Below are 14,349 nucleotides of genomic sequence, written 5' to 3' on the forward strand. Positions count from 1 at the left end.
TATGGGAAAAAGGGAAGCATACTATACTGTTTGTGGGAATGTAGATTGGTGCAGCCACTATGGAGAACAGTATGAAGATTCTTTAAAGAACTAAAAATAGAGTTACCATATGATCTAGCAATCCGATTACTGGACATACATCCAGAAAAGATGGAAGCTCACATTCAAAAAGGTATATGCGCCCGTATGTTCATAGTAGTTCTGTTTACAATAGTCAAGACATGGAAGCAATAGAAATGTCCATCAACAGATGTGTGGATAAAGAAGATGGAGTATGTTTAAATAATGGAATGTTACTCAGCTATAAAAAAGAAGGAAATAATGCCATTTGCAGCAACGTGGATGGACCTAGAGATAATCATGTATAATGAACTAAGTCAGACACAAAGTATAATATGATATCACTTATATGTGGAATCTAAAAAAATTAGAGAAATCAACTTATTTCCTAAGTAGACTCTCAGACATGAAAACAAATTTATGGTTACCAAAGGGGAAGGAGTGGGGAGGGAGGGATATGTTAGGAGTTTGGGATTAACAGACAGACACTACTATATAAAAAAATAAACAAGGACCTACTATATAACACAGAGAACTATATCCCATATCCCACTCTCAGTTCTGTTTGTTCCATTAGTTTGTGTGTCTTTCCTTGTGCACTGTTTGTAGTAAGTTTTGAAATGTGACGTTTGAGTTCTCCTGCTTTGATTTAAAAGTCTTCCAGTTCATGAACAAGGAAGTCTCTTACCATTTATTTAGGTTTTCCTTCATTTCTTTCAGCAATATTTTGTTGTTTTTAGTGTGCAAGTATCATCTCTTTAGTTAAATTTATTCCTAAATATTAATTTTGGAGGTTGTTATACATAGAATTCTCTTAATTTCCTTTTTGGATTGTTCTTTGCAGCATATAGAAGGACAGCTGAATTGTAGGTGTTGATATTTTAACCGGCAACTTCCCTGAATTTGTTTATTAGCTTTAGTTGTGTTTTGTGGATTCTGTGAGAGTTTCTATATGTAGAATCATGTCATTGGCAAATAGAGATAGTTTGCTTCTTCCTTTCCAAATTGGATGCTTTCTATTTTCTTTTATTGCCTAATTGTTGACTAGGACTTCTAGTACAATGTTGAATAGCAGTGGGTGAAAGCTGGCGCCTTTGTCTTGTTCCTGATTTGGGGGAGAAAGCCTCCAGTTTTTCACTGTTAAGTATGATACTACCTGTGGGTTTTTTGTAAACACCGCTGTTCATTTTAAGGACTTTATTTCTGTTCTTAGTTTGCTGAATATTCCCTCCCCCTCCCCTGCCATCATGATTGGTTATTGAAATCTGTCACATATATTTTCTGTGTCAATTCAGATGATCATGTGTTTTTTTTCTTTCATTCTGGTAATGAGGCAAATGATTTTTGTATGTTGAACTATCCTTACGTTCTTGGGATAAATTCCACTCGATCCTTTTAATGTGCTGTGGGATTTGTTTAGTGTTTTGTTGAGAATTTTTCCTTCTATATTTATAAGGGATATTGGCCTGTAGTTTTCTTGTGGTATTTTTGTCTTGCTTTGGCATCGGGGTAAAACTGGCCTCATAGAATGTTTAGGAAGTGATATCTACTCGTCTATATTTTGGAAGAGTTTGAAAAGGATTGCTGTTAACTCTCCTCTAAATGTTTGGTAGAAGTTGCCAATGAAACCACGTTGTCTTGGACTAATTTTGTTGGGAAATTTTTTCGCTAGTGATTCAATCTCTTTAATTGATATCAGTCTCTTGAGAACTTTTGTTTCTTCTGAGTCACTTTCGGTAATTTGTGTGCTTGTAAGAATTTGCCTGTTTCTTGTATATTGCCTAAGTTGCTGGTGTGCAGTTGTTCACAGTATTCTTGTTATCATCGTATTCTCACATATATTTCTACCAGTACCAGTTATGATAACATCCTAATAGAGTCCACTTAGGCGGTACTAAACTATTTTCTCAATTTTGAAAACATTGTTGCTTGAAGTTGTTCCATACAAACTATTCATGCATGCATGTTCAGTCACTAAGTTATGTCCAACTCTTTGCGACCCCATGGACTCTGTAGCCCACTAGGCTCCTGTGTCCATGGGACTTTGCAGGCAAGAATTACTGGCATGGGTTGCCATTTGCTTCTCCAAGGGATCTTCCTGACCCAGGGAATATAACCTGTGTCTCCAACATCTCCTTGCATTGACAGGCAGATTCTTTACCACTGAGCTAGGAGGCTAATAGTTCTTCAATAAACTCTGCATTGAGTCTTCAAGTAAATAATAAATAAGTAGAATCAGTAACATTTGGTTACACATCGGGAGCCAAGGAAAACCTTGAAACTTTTTGCCTTGTTTTATAATTGCTTCTTGTTGCTGCCAGTGTTTTCGGTCTTTCAGTCATTCTTGCTGATGGTCTTTACCAGTTTATTTTCTCTGACATTTCTTCAGTCACAGCAATCAGACACAGTTTAAGTTTCACCATTAGTAAATGGCTTTCTTTGCCTACCTGACAAGTGAACCATTCAGAAACTTTCTTTAGTTACAGCCTCATTTTAACCTTTTCTTCTTGTGAAGAAATCTTGCTGTGATAAGATATTCTGTTTTTCTGATTTGTTTTTCCTTTTGTTTTCCTGTAAGTTGGAGGTATTGTGATGAATGTTACTGGTAATGCTGATGTATAAGGTATTCTTACAGCACAGCCATAATGTTGTTGCACAATAAACATAAGGCTTTGCCCTCTAATTTGATAAGGAGATAGCCCACACTCCGTTGTGTCTTAGAAGCATGGCATTCAATTTGAAGTCCACTCTTGTCTTTCCTCTTTTTTAGTGATATCTATGCACTGACAAGTTTTTTGTTTCTTTTTTACTTCCCGTCCACCCACCTGAATTTTTTTTTTTTTTTAGTATTTATTTATTTGGTTGTGTTGGGTCTTAGTTATGACATGCAGGATCTTTCGTTGTGGGGCACTGACTCTCTAGTTGTGGTGCACGGGCTCCAGAGAGCTCAGGCTCAGTAGTTGTGACCCGTTCATGCTTAGTCGCTCTGCAGCAGGTGGGATCTCAGTTCCCTCACCAGGGATCAAACCTGTATCCCCTGCATTAAAAGGTGTTTTCTTAACCATTGGACCACCAGGATGTCCTTGGACTGGTACGTTTTTTAAAATGTTGCAATGTTAACATCAGTATGCATTGTACTCAGAATACTGTCCAGTTTGTCACTGCAATTTGTTAGTGCACCAAGTAACAGTGGGAAACATCTCTCACAGCTCCTCGACTCTACCGTTGTTCTGTGAGATTAACCATAGGCTGTACGTAAATGAATGAGCATGGTTATATTCCAATAAAACTTTATTTGTGGATACCAGAATTCAAATTTCATATTATTTTGTGTCATTAAACAGTATTATTTTGATTTTCTTCCAACCATTTGAAAGCCATTCTTAGCTTGTAGCCCATGCAGAAACAGGTGGTAGGCCAGGTTTGGCCTGTGGGCTGTATTCTGCCAGTGCCTGCTTTACAGTTTAAGTACGTTGGTAGGCAACCTGTGTTGCCCAGATTACTGCATGCTTGCCTGGGGCCCCCTGGTGGCTGAAGGGAGTAAATAAGTCTTGAGATGGTCAAAGTTCTGAAGCACCATGAATCTGAGAATACTACAATTGGAAATCTAGATGTAGGACTATTTATCATAGGGAGATTGTAGTGGCCACTCATCATTTCCAGAATGTGGGCTTTGGTGACACTTAGGAAGAAAGATAAAACAGCACTCCCCGAAATTTTGTATGCAAATCTCTACAGTGCTTTAAGACATCATTCTGATATAAAATATGTCTCTTCATCTGCAATTCATTTGTGTGAAGGGTGTGAATTTCAGCATTATTCAACACAAAATGGCACTGGTACAGTAATTACATTTGAATGAACCCATATCTTCCAAGGGTAACTTTATTCTCTTTTCACCCACCCTTTTTTTCCCACTCAAAGTCTTCAAGTTTAATGTATTGATAATTTTTGCTACTTTATTAAGTACATTTCTAAGTAAAACTGGGTTTTAACTATGAGAGTATGGTAGTAAAGAATTCAGTGATTTTGTATAGTTGGGTGCTGCTATCTTGCTTTGAAGTAGGGTACCAGCAGTTTTTTGTATTTTTGTTTTTGAAATTTTAGTAAACTATACATAGCATAAAATCTAGCATCTTATCCCTTTATAAGTATATAGTTTAGTAGCATTAAGTATAGTCCCATTTTTGTACAACTACAGGGGTGAGTATTTTTAATCTGCCATTTTAAACTCTTGATCCAAAAAAATGAAACCCTCCTGTTCTGGTCAATCCTAGGTTTACTGTAGTAACTAGGAATGAAATTATCCTCAAATATAGTAGAGATCATGTCATTGCCTTTGTAAAGCTTCGCTGGTTTATATCACCCTTAGAATAATATTTAAGCTCTTTACCTGATCCTTCCAGGCTTTGCCTCTTTCGGTTTTCCCCTTTCAGCTGTTAGCTGGCTCTGGCATAGTTGGGCCTTTCATTTCCTCAGAGAAGCCAAGGTCTTATCTGACTCACCGTTTTCTTGTCTGCCCCATGGTGCTGGAGCTGCCCCGGTGTTGAAGCTTGTATACCCAGTCCTCCCCCCCACCACCACCTCCCTTTTCTTTGCTTGCTGGTTCCTGTGCTCTCTTCTCAGAAAGGCCATCCCAGTACTCTCTGTAAAATAGGTTCCTTCTTTAGACTGTTTCCCCCTACTTAGTAATACTTAAAATTTTTGTTTTTGTCAATCTCCTAACCTGTCCAGATTAACTTCCCCTCCTACTTAACTCCATTCTCCTTACTCTTTTTAATTTTTCCTTATAGCAAATATAGCCGTCTGACATTTTACTAGAATGTAAGTTCTAAGAGGATGGGGACTTTATTTTGTTTACTCATATGTTTTCAGTGTCTACAACATATCTGCTATATAGTACCTACTCAAAAAATATTTAACTGAATGATCACATTATTTTTGGCTTTAGGGCAAAATACACATATATGATTGAAAAGTGAATACAACAAAGTTAGGACTGGCAAAATGGGAATATGGAAAGAAACTTGTTGAACTGAAGAAATAACCAATACTGGAGCTGTTCTACCTTTGGATTTTGTGTTATTGTTGAATGATAAATATCACGTCCCCTTCAGCTATTTTTGAGTTCAGTTTTCTGTCCTTTGCAGCCTGCAGACATCATATTTCATACAGAATCATTTCAATCCTAAATAGCACTAAATTAAAAAAAAACAAACTATATTTATTGTCCACACCATGCAGCCAACCAGAGATCGAACCCATACTCCCTGCATTGGAAGTATGGAGTTTTAACCCTGGACCTCCAGGGAAGTCCCTAAATTACACTGAATTTAAAAATAACATCTTGATTGAAGAAACTGATTCTTCTGTCCCTCCAGTGTTGCAAATTGCCAACATTCATTAGATCATAGAGAAAGCAAGGGAATTCCATAAAAACATGTGCTTCATTGACTACAAGAAAGCCTTTGACTGTGTGGATCACAACAAACTGTAATATTCTTGAAGGGATGGAAACACCAGACTACCTTACCAGTCTCCTGAGAAACCTGTATGTGGGTACAGAAGCAGCAGTTAGAAACTTACATGGGACAGCTGACTGGTTTGACATTGGGAAAGGAATATATCAAGGCTATATATTATCACCCTGCTTATTTAACTTACATGTGAAATACATGATACGAAATGCCAGGCTGGATAAATCACAAGCTGGAATCAGGAATGCTGGGAAAAGTGTCAAAAACCTCAGATATGCAGATTATACCACTCTAATCGCAGAAAGCAAAGAGGAACTAAAGAGCCTATTGATGAAGGTGAAAGAGGAGAGTGAAAAAATTGGCTTAAAACTCAGCAATCAAAAAACTGAGATCATGGCATCCGGTCCCATCTGGTGAATAGAAGGGCAGAAGTGGAGGCAGTGACAGATTTTATTCTCTTGGGCTCCAAAATCACTGTGGATGGTGACTGCAGTCATGAAATTAAAAGACGCTTGCTCCTTGGAAGGAAAGCTATGACAAACCTAGACATTGTATTAAAAACCGAAGACATTGCTTTGCCCGAAAAGGTCCGTATAGTCAAAGCTACTCGTTTCGCCAGTAGTCATGTATGGATGTGAGAGTTGGACCATAAGAGAGGCTGAGCACCAAAGAATTGCTGCTTGTGAACTGTAGTGCTTGAGAAGACTCTTGAGAGTCCCATGGTCTGTAAGGAGAATAAACCAGTCAATCCTTAAGGAAATCAACCTTGAATATTCATTGAAAGGGCTGATGGTGAAGCTGAAGCTTCGGTACTTTGGCCACCTGATACCCAGAGCTGACTCATTGGAAAAGACCCTGATGCTGGGAAAAATTGTAGGCAAAAGGAGAAGAGGGTGGCAGAGGATGAGATGGTTAGATAGCATCACCTATTCAATAGGCATGAATTTGAGTAAACTCCAGAAAATAGTGAAAGACAGGGAAGCCTGCTGTGTTGCAGTCCAGGGGGTCACAAGGAGTCAGACATGACTTGGCGACTAAACAACAATAACAGATCCTTTCCATTAATAAACTAGTGTGTATACTTGCAATTAAAAACTTTTCAAAAACTCTGCTTTATCATTTATTTACTTCATTTTAACCTGCTGACTCCAGATGAGGCTGAATTTATATGATTGTATCCTTATGTAGTTTTGTGGATATTTTTAGAATTATGGATGTGATTATTTCTTTTATAAAAGCATTTATTGTTTTCAGATTCTCAATTTTAGAAAAATGTGGAAATAAGAAAAAATTGCATAAAAAATGATAATTGCATGTATCCACAGATACATTAAAACACACAGACATGCCACTCTTTAGTGGAGCTAATGATGTACATTTTTTGTTCCACTCTCTTCTCTCAAGATTATTATTATTTACGTTCTCATCTAGTAATTTATACATCTAAAGTTTCTAATTTCTTGTTTTGTTAATTATTTTTCTTTTTTGCTCCCCCCAACCCCCATAGATCTTGAGCCAGATGATTGTGCATCCATTTACATCTTTAATGTAGATCCACCTCCATCTACTTTAAACTCACCACTTTGCTTACCACATCATGGATTACCGTCTCACTCTTCTGTTTTGTCACCATCGTTTCAGCTCCAAGGTCACAAAAACTATGAAGGAACTTGTGAAATTCCTGAATCTAAATACAACCCATTAAGTGGTCCCAAACCCTTTGAGTGCCCAAGTATTCAAATTACATCCATCTCTCCTAACTGTCATCAAGAAATTGATGCTCATGAAGATGACCTACACATAAATGACCCAGAAAGGGAATATTTGGAAAGGCCTTCTAGAGATCATCTCTATCTTCCTCTTGAGCCATCCTACCGGGAATCTTCCCTTAGTCCTAGTCCTGCCAGTAGCATCTCTTCTAGGAGCTGGTTCTCAGATGCGTCTTCTTGTGAATCTCTTTCACATATTTATGATGATGTGGATTCGGAGTTGAATGAAGCTGCTGCCCGATTTACTCTCGGATCCCCTCTGACTTCTCCTGGTGGCTCTCCAGGAGGCTGCCCTGGAGAAGAGTCCTGGCATCAACAGTATGGACTTGGACATTCCTTGTCACCTAGGCAATCTCCTTGCCACTCTCCTAGATCTAGTATCACTGATGAGAATTGGCTGAGCCCCAGGCCAGCCTCAGGACCCTCATCAAGGCCTACTTCCCCTTGTGGGAAACGGCGGCACTCTAGTGCTGAGGTTTGTTACCCTGGGTCCCTTTCACCGCATCATTCGCCTGTTCCTTCTCCTGGTCACTCCCCCAGGGGAAGTGTAACAGAAGATACCTGGCTCAATGCTTCTGTCCAGGGTGGATCAGGCCTTGGCTCTGCGATTTTTCCATTTCAGTACTGTGCAGAAACTGATATTCCTCTGAAAACAAGGAAGACTTCTGAAGATCAAGCTCTCATACTACCAGGAAAATTAGAACTCTGTTCAGATGACCAAGGGAATCTTTCACCGTCTCGGGAAACTTCAATAGATGATGGCCTTGGATCTCAGTATCCTTTAAAGAAAGATTCATCTGGTGACCAATTTCTTTCAGTTCCTTCACCCTTTACCTGGAGCAAACCAAAGCCTGGTCACACCCCTATATTTCGGTGAGTTGATGGAAATGACTAATGGTCATTTTTCATGTTTATATTTATTGGTGGCATGTAATTACTACATTATCTATGTAGAATAATTTGACCATCTTTCCTCCTCCTTTTCTTTAGTTTCTTCCAGACAACTTAAAAAAGACCACATTTATTTTCCTTTTAGTCTTAAAAGTGTCTTTAAATAGGCTAAAGTTATCATTTTAAAAGTGTATAATGAATTGTAAATAATAACAAATTGCATTAGAAGCCCTAGAATGAATTTTCTTTTTTCAGAATGAATTTTCTTATCCACAAAAGCTTCTTGTAAAAGATAATAGTATAAATTACTGATTATGTCCACTTAGGGATAAGGTTTATATTATATATATATTTTTGAATTTTTATATTTTTAAGAACTCAATAATATACAAATGAAATTTGGCTTTTTTATATTTGTGACAAATGTGTTTTTTTCCATAATTTATTTTATCTCTGGACTTCATATAAGTTTGTGATTTTTGTTGTTGGTATAGAGGAATTTTTAAATTTTATGTATTCAAATTTGTCTTTTCCTTCACAGCTTTTAGATTTTATGTTATATTTGAAAGCCTATCCCACTCTAAAATAACTACAAATAAAGAGAAAATCTAACTTTCACGTTTCTAATTTTTATGTATAATTTTTACAATATGTGTATGTAACTTATATACTGTTTGTATTTGTACATATATATATATATTTTGAATCTTGAATCCAGCTACGGACTAACGACTGTTGTAATGACTGTTTTCTAAATGGCTTATCAGTTATCACAGTGCCATTTTTAGAATCAATCTAATCTATAATTGATTAGGGAATATAAGTTATCGTGTGTTAATCCTCACACAGATGTGGGTCTGTTTACTTTTTAAAAAATTTTTTGCTTTGTTATTGGTACAAATGTTTATTTCTGAATCTAGATATTTAGAAAATTATAATGTGGAATTATGGTATTGACGACTCCTTTGAACCCATCACTTTGGGGCTGAAAATTATCTTAATCTTTTTAGGGATTTGCTTAAACAAGTACAGAAACTTGCTGAGAGTTGATGAAGTTGATTTTTTGTTTCAGACTAATAAAAATTACTGCCTTTGAGCTTCAGAGTAGCTGGTAATGCTAAGCCAAGGATATTAAGGGAAGCAATGAAATAACTTAGAAATTTACTCTAGGCATGGTATCATTCAAAGGTAGAAAAGACGTCTAAAGTCTCATTTCACCAATTATTAAGATTTTTTTTAAATAGAAGGTATTACTTTTTAACACAAATCATTCTAGTTTGGGGTCCATTAATATTTGACCTATAGACTTAGAAGTTGTTTCTTTTCTAATTTCATATTTTCATTGTTAACATATCTAAATGAACCTGTCCCCTTTAAGCTATTTAAAAATTGTTTTGATTGTTTTTGTGGTTATACACATAGTTGAGAAATAGTTATAGTTTTATGACATTTTTTATTTTTAATGAAATATTAGCATTTGTCCTTTTTTAAAAAAAATAGAAACCAAAAATAAATAAAATTGATTTTATTATCAGGTTAATTATTTCTAAAACACCCTCTGTATCCAGGTTACAACTTATTAAGTGAAGGTTTGTGTTTTTTTTCTTTTTGTTTAAATTTTATTTTTTAAATGCTTTACTTCAAAGATCATAGGAAGAATTGTTGGTGCCTTCAAAGAAATAATTTGAATCACTGCTTGGCTGGCAATAATAGCATGGTGAAATGGGTCTTTGTGTGTTTTGTTTATAGCACATCTTCATTACCTCCACTAGACTGGCCTTTACCAACTCATTTTGGACAATGTGAACTGAAAATAGAAGTGCAACCTAAAACTCATCACCGAGCCCATTATGAAACTGAAGGTAGCCGAGGAGCAGTAAAAGCATCTACTGGGGGACATCCTGTGGTGAAGGTAAGAGATTTTAGGGGTGTGTTTTGCAGATACCATACATCTGTTGTTGGTAGGGTCCATTCAGTCAGGTACTGCTGAGCCTGAAGAGAGAAACATTTCAAACCTAAAAAGCTTCCATTGAGATTTTGTGTCCTTGTTGATACAGTTGCACTTTTGCATTTTGGGTTTTTTTTTTTTTTTTTTTTGGCTAGGCTAAAAGATATTCTTACTGGACTGACTCTTCAGCTAGTAAAACTCTAGGGAAAGATCATAATGGTCAAATAATTGTTTTTCTGACTAAAAGAAAAGACTATTTATAAGTACAATGCATGTTTGTTTAAGGTCCAAATAATACAGAAAAGTAAAAAGAATAAAGCAATGAATTACCTAAAGTCTAAATCCGTCAGAAATAAGTAGTCGTTGGCATTTGATAAACAGTCCAGATAATTCTGTTTGTATGTTTAGTGGAAGAGTAGATGGATGACTAGAAGAATGAATGGATTTTTTTTTTAAATGATAGGACTATACATTGAACATCTTTGTAATTACATTAATTTATTAGAAAATAAAACTAAAGTGACATTATTAAAATTATATAATATCTGAGTGTATAAAATACAATACATACATAAGTTTCAAGAGTTGAATATTAACTTTAATTTTACTTGAATGAAATATTTAAAAAAATGAACCAAAACTATATGAACTGCTAAATTCTGGATATTGATCTTCACTTTAAGCGATCCTGAACAGTCTTTCTAAGGCGAAAGAAATTAAATAAATTATTGAGAAATTAAATTTTTGTCTTAGATTTAAATGTCACAAATTGCTCCCTACTCTGAAAAATGAAGTAATTGTCTCTGTTAAACTTCTTCCCCTGGCATTGCCATCTACCTCCTGAATTTTGTTGCTTATATTAATTAATCTTCTTTTCAGATCTGTAGTCATCTCTCTGCCTGATGTCCCACCACTCCTATTGCTTAGCTTAGTTCTATATATAGTTGGATTCCAGGTTTAGTACTAATTCTTTCTTATTTATTTCTTTTTAAAGTGCTTTTTTTTGTTTAAATGTTTAAGGAGGGCTTTGGATTCTTTATTTCCTGGATTCTTTCATATTTGAAATTATTTGCTGCTTTTATATACTCAAACATCAGAACGGCTAAGTTGTAATATGTTGTCACTTATTTTTTTCCCTTAGTGCTTGTCTTATGGCATTGTGTATTGTAGTGGAGAAATTAATTGAACAAATACAGTTTATAGCTGATCATTTCCTATACTAGCCATATTTTATGATTTATTTTCATTATCTAAACATGATTTATAGTTCTTGACAAACAAACCTTTACATTTTAGGTGGGTTTTTAAATGACTTGTAAAAAGAAATGTCAGTTCCAGAAAAAGAGATCAGATTTATGGTTACCAGAGGCAGGGGGTTGGAAGAGGGGGAATGGATGAGGGTAGTCAAAAGATACAAACTGTCAGTTAAAACAGTAGTAGTGGGGATGTAATGTACAATATGGTGAATGTAGTTAACACTGTTATATGCTGTGTTTGAGAGTTGCTAGAAGAGTAGGTCGTGAAGTTCTCATCATGAGAAACACCCTACCCCCATATAACTATAAGAAGTCATGGATATTAATGAAATTTATCATAATAGCAAGTTTGCAATATATGTAAAAATACATGTAAATCAAGCAATTATGCTGTGTACCTTAAAATTTCAGTACTGTATGCCAATTATAGCTCAATAAAACTGAAAGAAAAAGAAAGCTCAGGAAAACTCAACATAGGAATTTTACCATTTGTTATTAGAACTTTAGTTTACTCTTAAATGAGAGCTTAATTTAGGAGAAGGAGTCTTTGGTTCATTCTTTTTATCTTTTTTTTTTTTTTTTTTAAGCCACACCACACAGCTTTCGGAGTCTTAGTTCGCCGACTAGGGATTGAACCAGGGCCCCGGCAGTGAAAACACTAAGTCTTAGCCACTAGACCACCAGGAAATTCCCCATTTCTGTGTCTTTGACTTTTCTTCAGTTCAGTCACTCAGTTGTGTCCCACTCTTTGCGACCCCATGGACTGCAGCACGCCAGGCTTCCCTGTCCATCACCAACTCCCAGAGCTTGCTCAAACTTACATCCATCAAGTCGGTGATGATATCCAACATCTCATCCTCTGTTGTCCCCTTCGCCTACCTTCAGTTTTTCCCAGTATCAAGGTCTTTTCCAGTAAATCAGTTCTTCTCATCAGGTGGCCAAAGTATTGGAGTTTCAGCTTTAGCATCAGTCCTTCCAATGAACACCCCAGACTGATCTCCTTTAGGATGGACTGGTTGGATCTCCTTGCAGTCCAAGGGACTCTCAAGAGTCTTCTCCAACACCACGATTCAAAAGCATCAGTTCTTCGGCTCTCAGCTTTCTTTATAGTCCAACTCTCATATCCATACATGACTACTGGAAAATCCATAGCTTTGACTAGGTGGACCTTTGTTGGCAGAGTAATGCCTTTGCTTTTTAATATGCTGTCTAGGATGGTCATAGCTTTCCTTCCAAGAAGCAAGCATCTTTTAATTTCATGGCTGCAGTCACCATCTGCAGTGATTTTAGAGCCCACGAAAAGAAAGTCTGTCACTGTCTCTATTATTTCCTTATCTATTTGCCATGAAGTGATGGGACTGGACACTATGATCTTTGTTCTTTGAATGTTGAATTTTAAGCCAGCTTTTTCACTCTCCTTTTCTACCTTCATCAAAGGACCCTTTAGTTCCTCTTTGTTTTGTGCCATAATGGTGGTGTCATCTGAGTATCTGAGGTTATTGACATTTCTCCCAGCAATCTTGATTCCACCTTGTGCTTCATCCTGCCCCACATTTCGCACAAGGTACTCTGCATATGAGTTAAAAAGCAAGGTGACAGTATACAGCTTTGATGTACTCCTTTCCCAATTTGGAACCAGTCTGTTATTCCATGTCCAGGTCTAACTGTTGCTTCTTGACCTGCATACAGATTTCTCAGGTGGCAGGTCAGGTGGTTTGGTATTCCTGTCTCTTGAAGAATTTTCCACAATTTGTTGTGATTCACACAGTCAGAGGCTTTGGCATGGTCAGTAAAGCAGAAGTAGATGTTTTTCTGGAACTCTCTTGCTTTTTCTGTGACCCAGTGGATGTTGGCAATTTGATCTCTGGTTCCTCTGCCTTTTCTAAATCCAGCTTGAACATCTGGAAGTTCCCAGTTCACATACTGTTGAAGTCTGGCTTGGAGAATTTTGAGCATTACTTTGCTAGCGTGTGAGATGAGTGCAATTGTGTGGTAGCTTGAACATTCTTTGGCATTGCCTCTCTTTGGGATTGGAATGAAAACTGACCTTTTCCAGTCCTGTGGCCACTGCTGCGTTTTCCATATTTGCTGGCATACTGAATGCATCATTAACAGCATCATCTGTTAGGGTTTGAAATAGCTGAACTGGAATTTCATCACCTCCGCTAGCTTTGTTCGTAGTGATGCTTCCTAAGGCCCACTTGAGTTCGCATTCCAGAATGTCTGGCTCTAGGTGAGTGATCACATCATGGATATCTAGATCATTAAAATCTTTTTTGCATAGTTCGTAATGTATATTCTTACCACCTCTTCTAAATATCTTCTGCTTCTGTTAGGTCCATCCCATTTCTGTCGTTTATTGTGCCCATCTTTGCATGAAATATTCCCTTGGTATCTCTAATTTTCTCAAAGAGATCTCTAGTCTTGCCCATTCTATTGTTTTCCTCTTTTTTTTTTTTTTTTTTTTGCCTTGTTCACTTAGGAAGGCTTTCTTATTTCTTCTTGCTCTTCTTTAGAACTCTGCATTTAGATGGGTATATCTTTCCTTTTCGCCTTTGCCTTTCACTTCTCAGCTATTTGAAAATTCTCCGCAGACAACCATTTTGCCTTTTTGCATTTCTTTTTCTTGGGGATGGTTTTAATCACAGCCTCCTATACAGTGTCATGAACCTCCATCCATAGTTCTTCAAGCACTCTGTTTATCAGATTTAATCCCTTGAGTCTTATTTGTCACTTCTGCTGTATAATTGTAAGGGATTTGATTTAGGTCATACCTGAATGGTCTGATGGTTTTCCCTACTTTCTTCAGTTTAAGTCTGTATTTTACAATAAGGAGTTCATGATGTGAGCCACTGTTCAGTTCCCGGTCTTGTTTTTCATGTCTGTATAGAGCTTCTCCATCTTCCGCTGCAAAGAATATAATCACTCTGATTTCAGTATCGACCATC

At 36.7% G+C, this 14,349-nt stretch overlaps 1 protein-coding gene across 8 annotated transcripts in view; it reads left to right on the plus strand.

Annotated features, from left to right (window-relative positions):
• Positions 1-14,349, plus strand: part of NFATC3 (nuclear factor of activated T cells 3) — a 93,218-nt gene that overhangs the window by 23,528 nt on the left and 55,341 nt on the right. For all 8 annotated transcript variants that reach the window (XM_060398407.1, XM_004015085.6, XM_060398409.1 and 5 more), the window contains 2 exons: positions 7,045-8,179; positions 9,947-10,109. In XM_060398407.1, the coding sequence (XP_060254390.1) occupies positions 7,045-8,179; positions 9,947-10,109 (1,298 nt within the window). The remainder of the gene's footprint in view (positions 1-7,044; positions 8,180-9,946; positions 10,110-14,349) is intronic.

The sequence above is a fragment of the Ovis aries genome, chromosome 14 (genome assembly GCF_016772045.2).
Source record: "Ovis aries strain OAR_USU_Benz2616 breed Rambouillet chromosome 14, ARS-UI_Ramb_v3.0, whole genome shotgun sequence".
NCBI classification, from domain to species: Eukaryota; Metazoa; Chordata; class Mammalia; order Artiodactyla; family Bovidae; genus Ovis; species Ovis aries.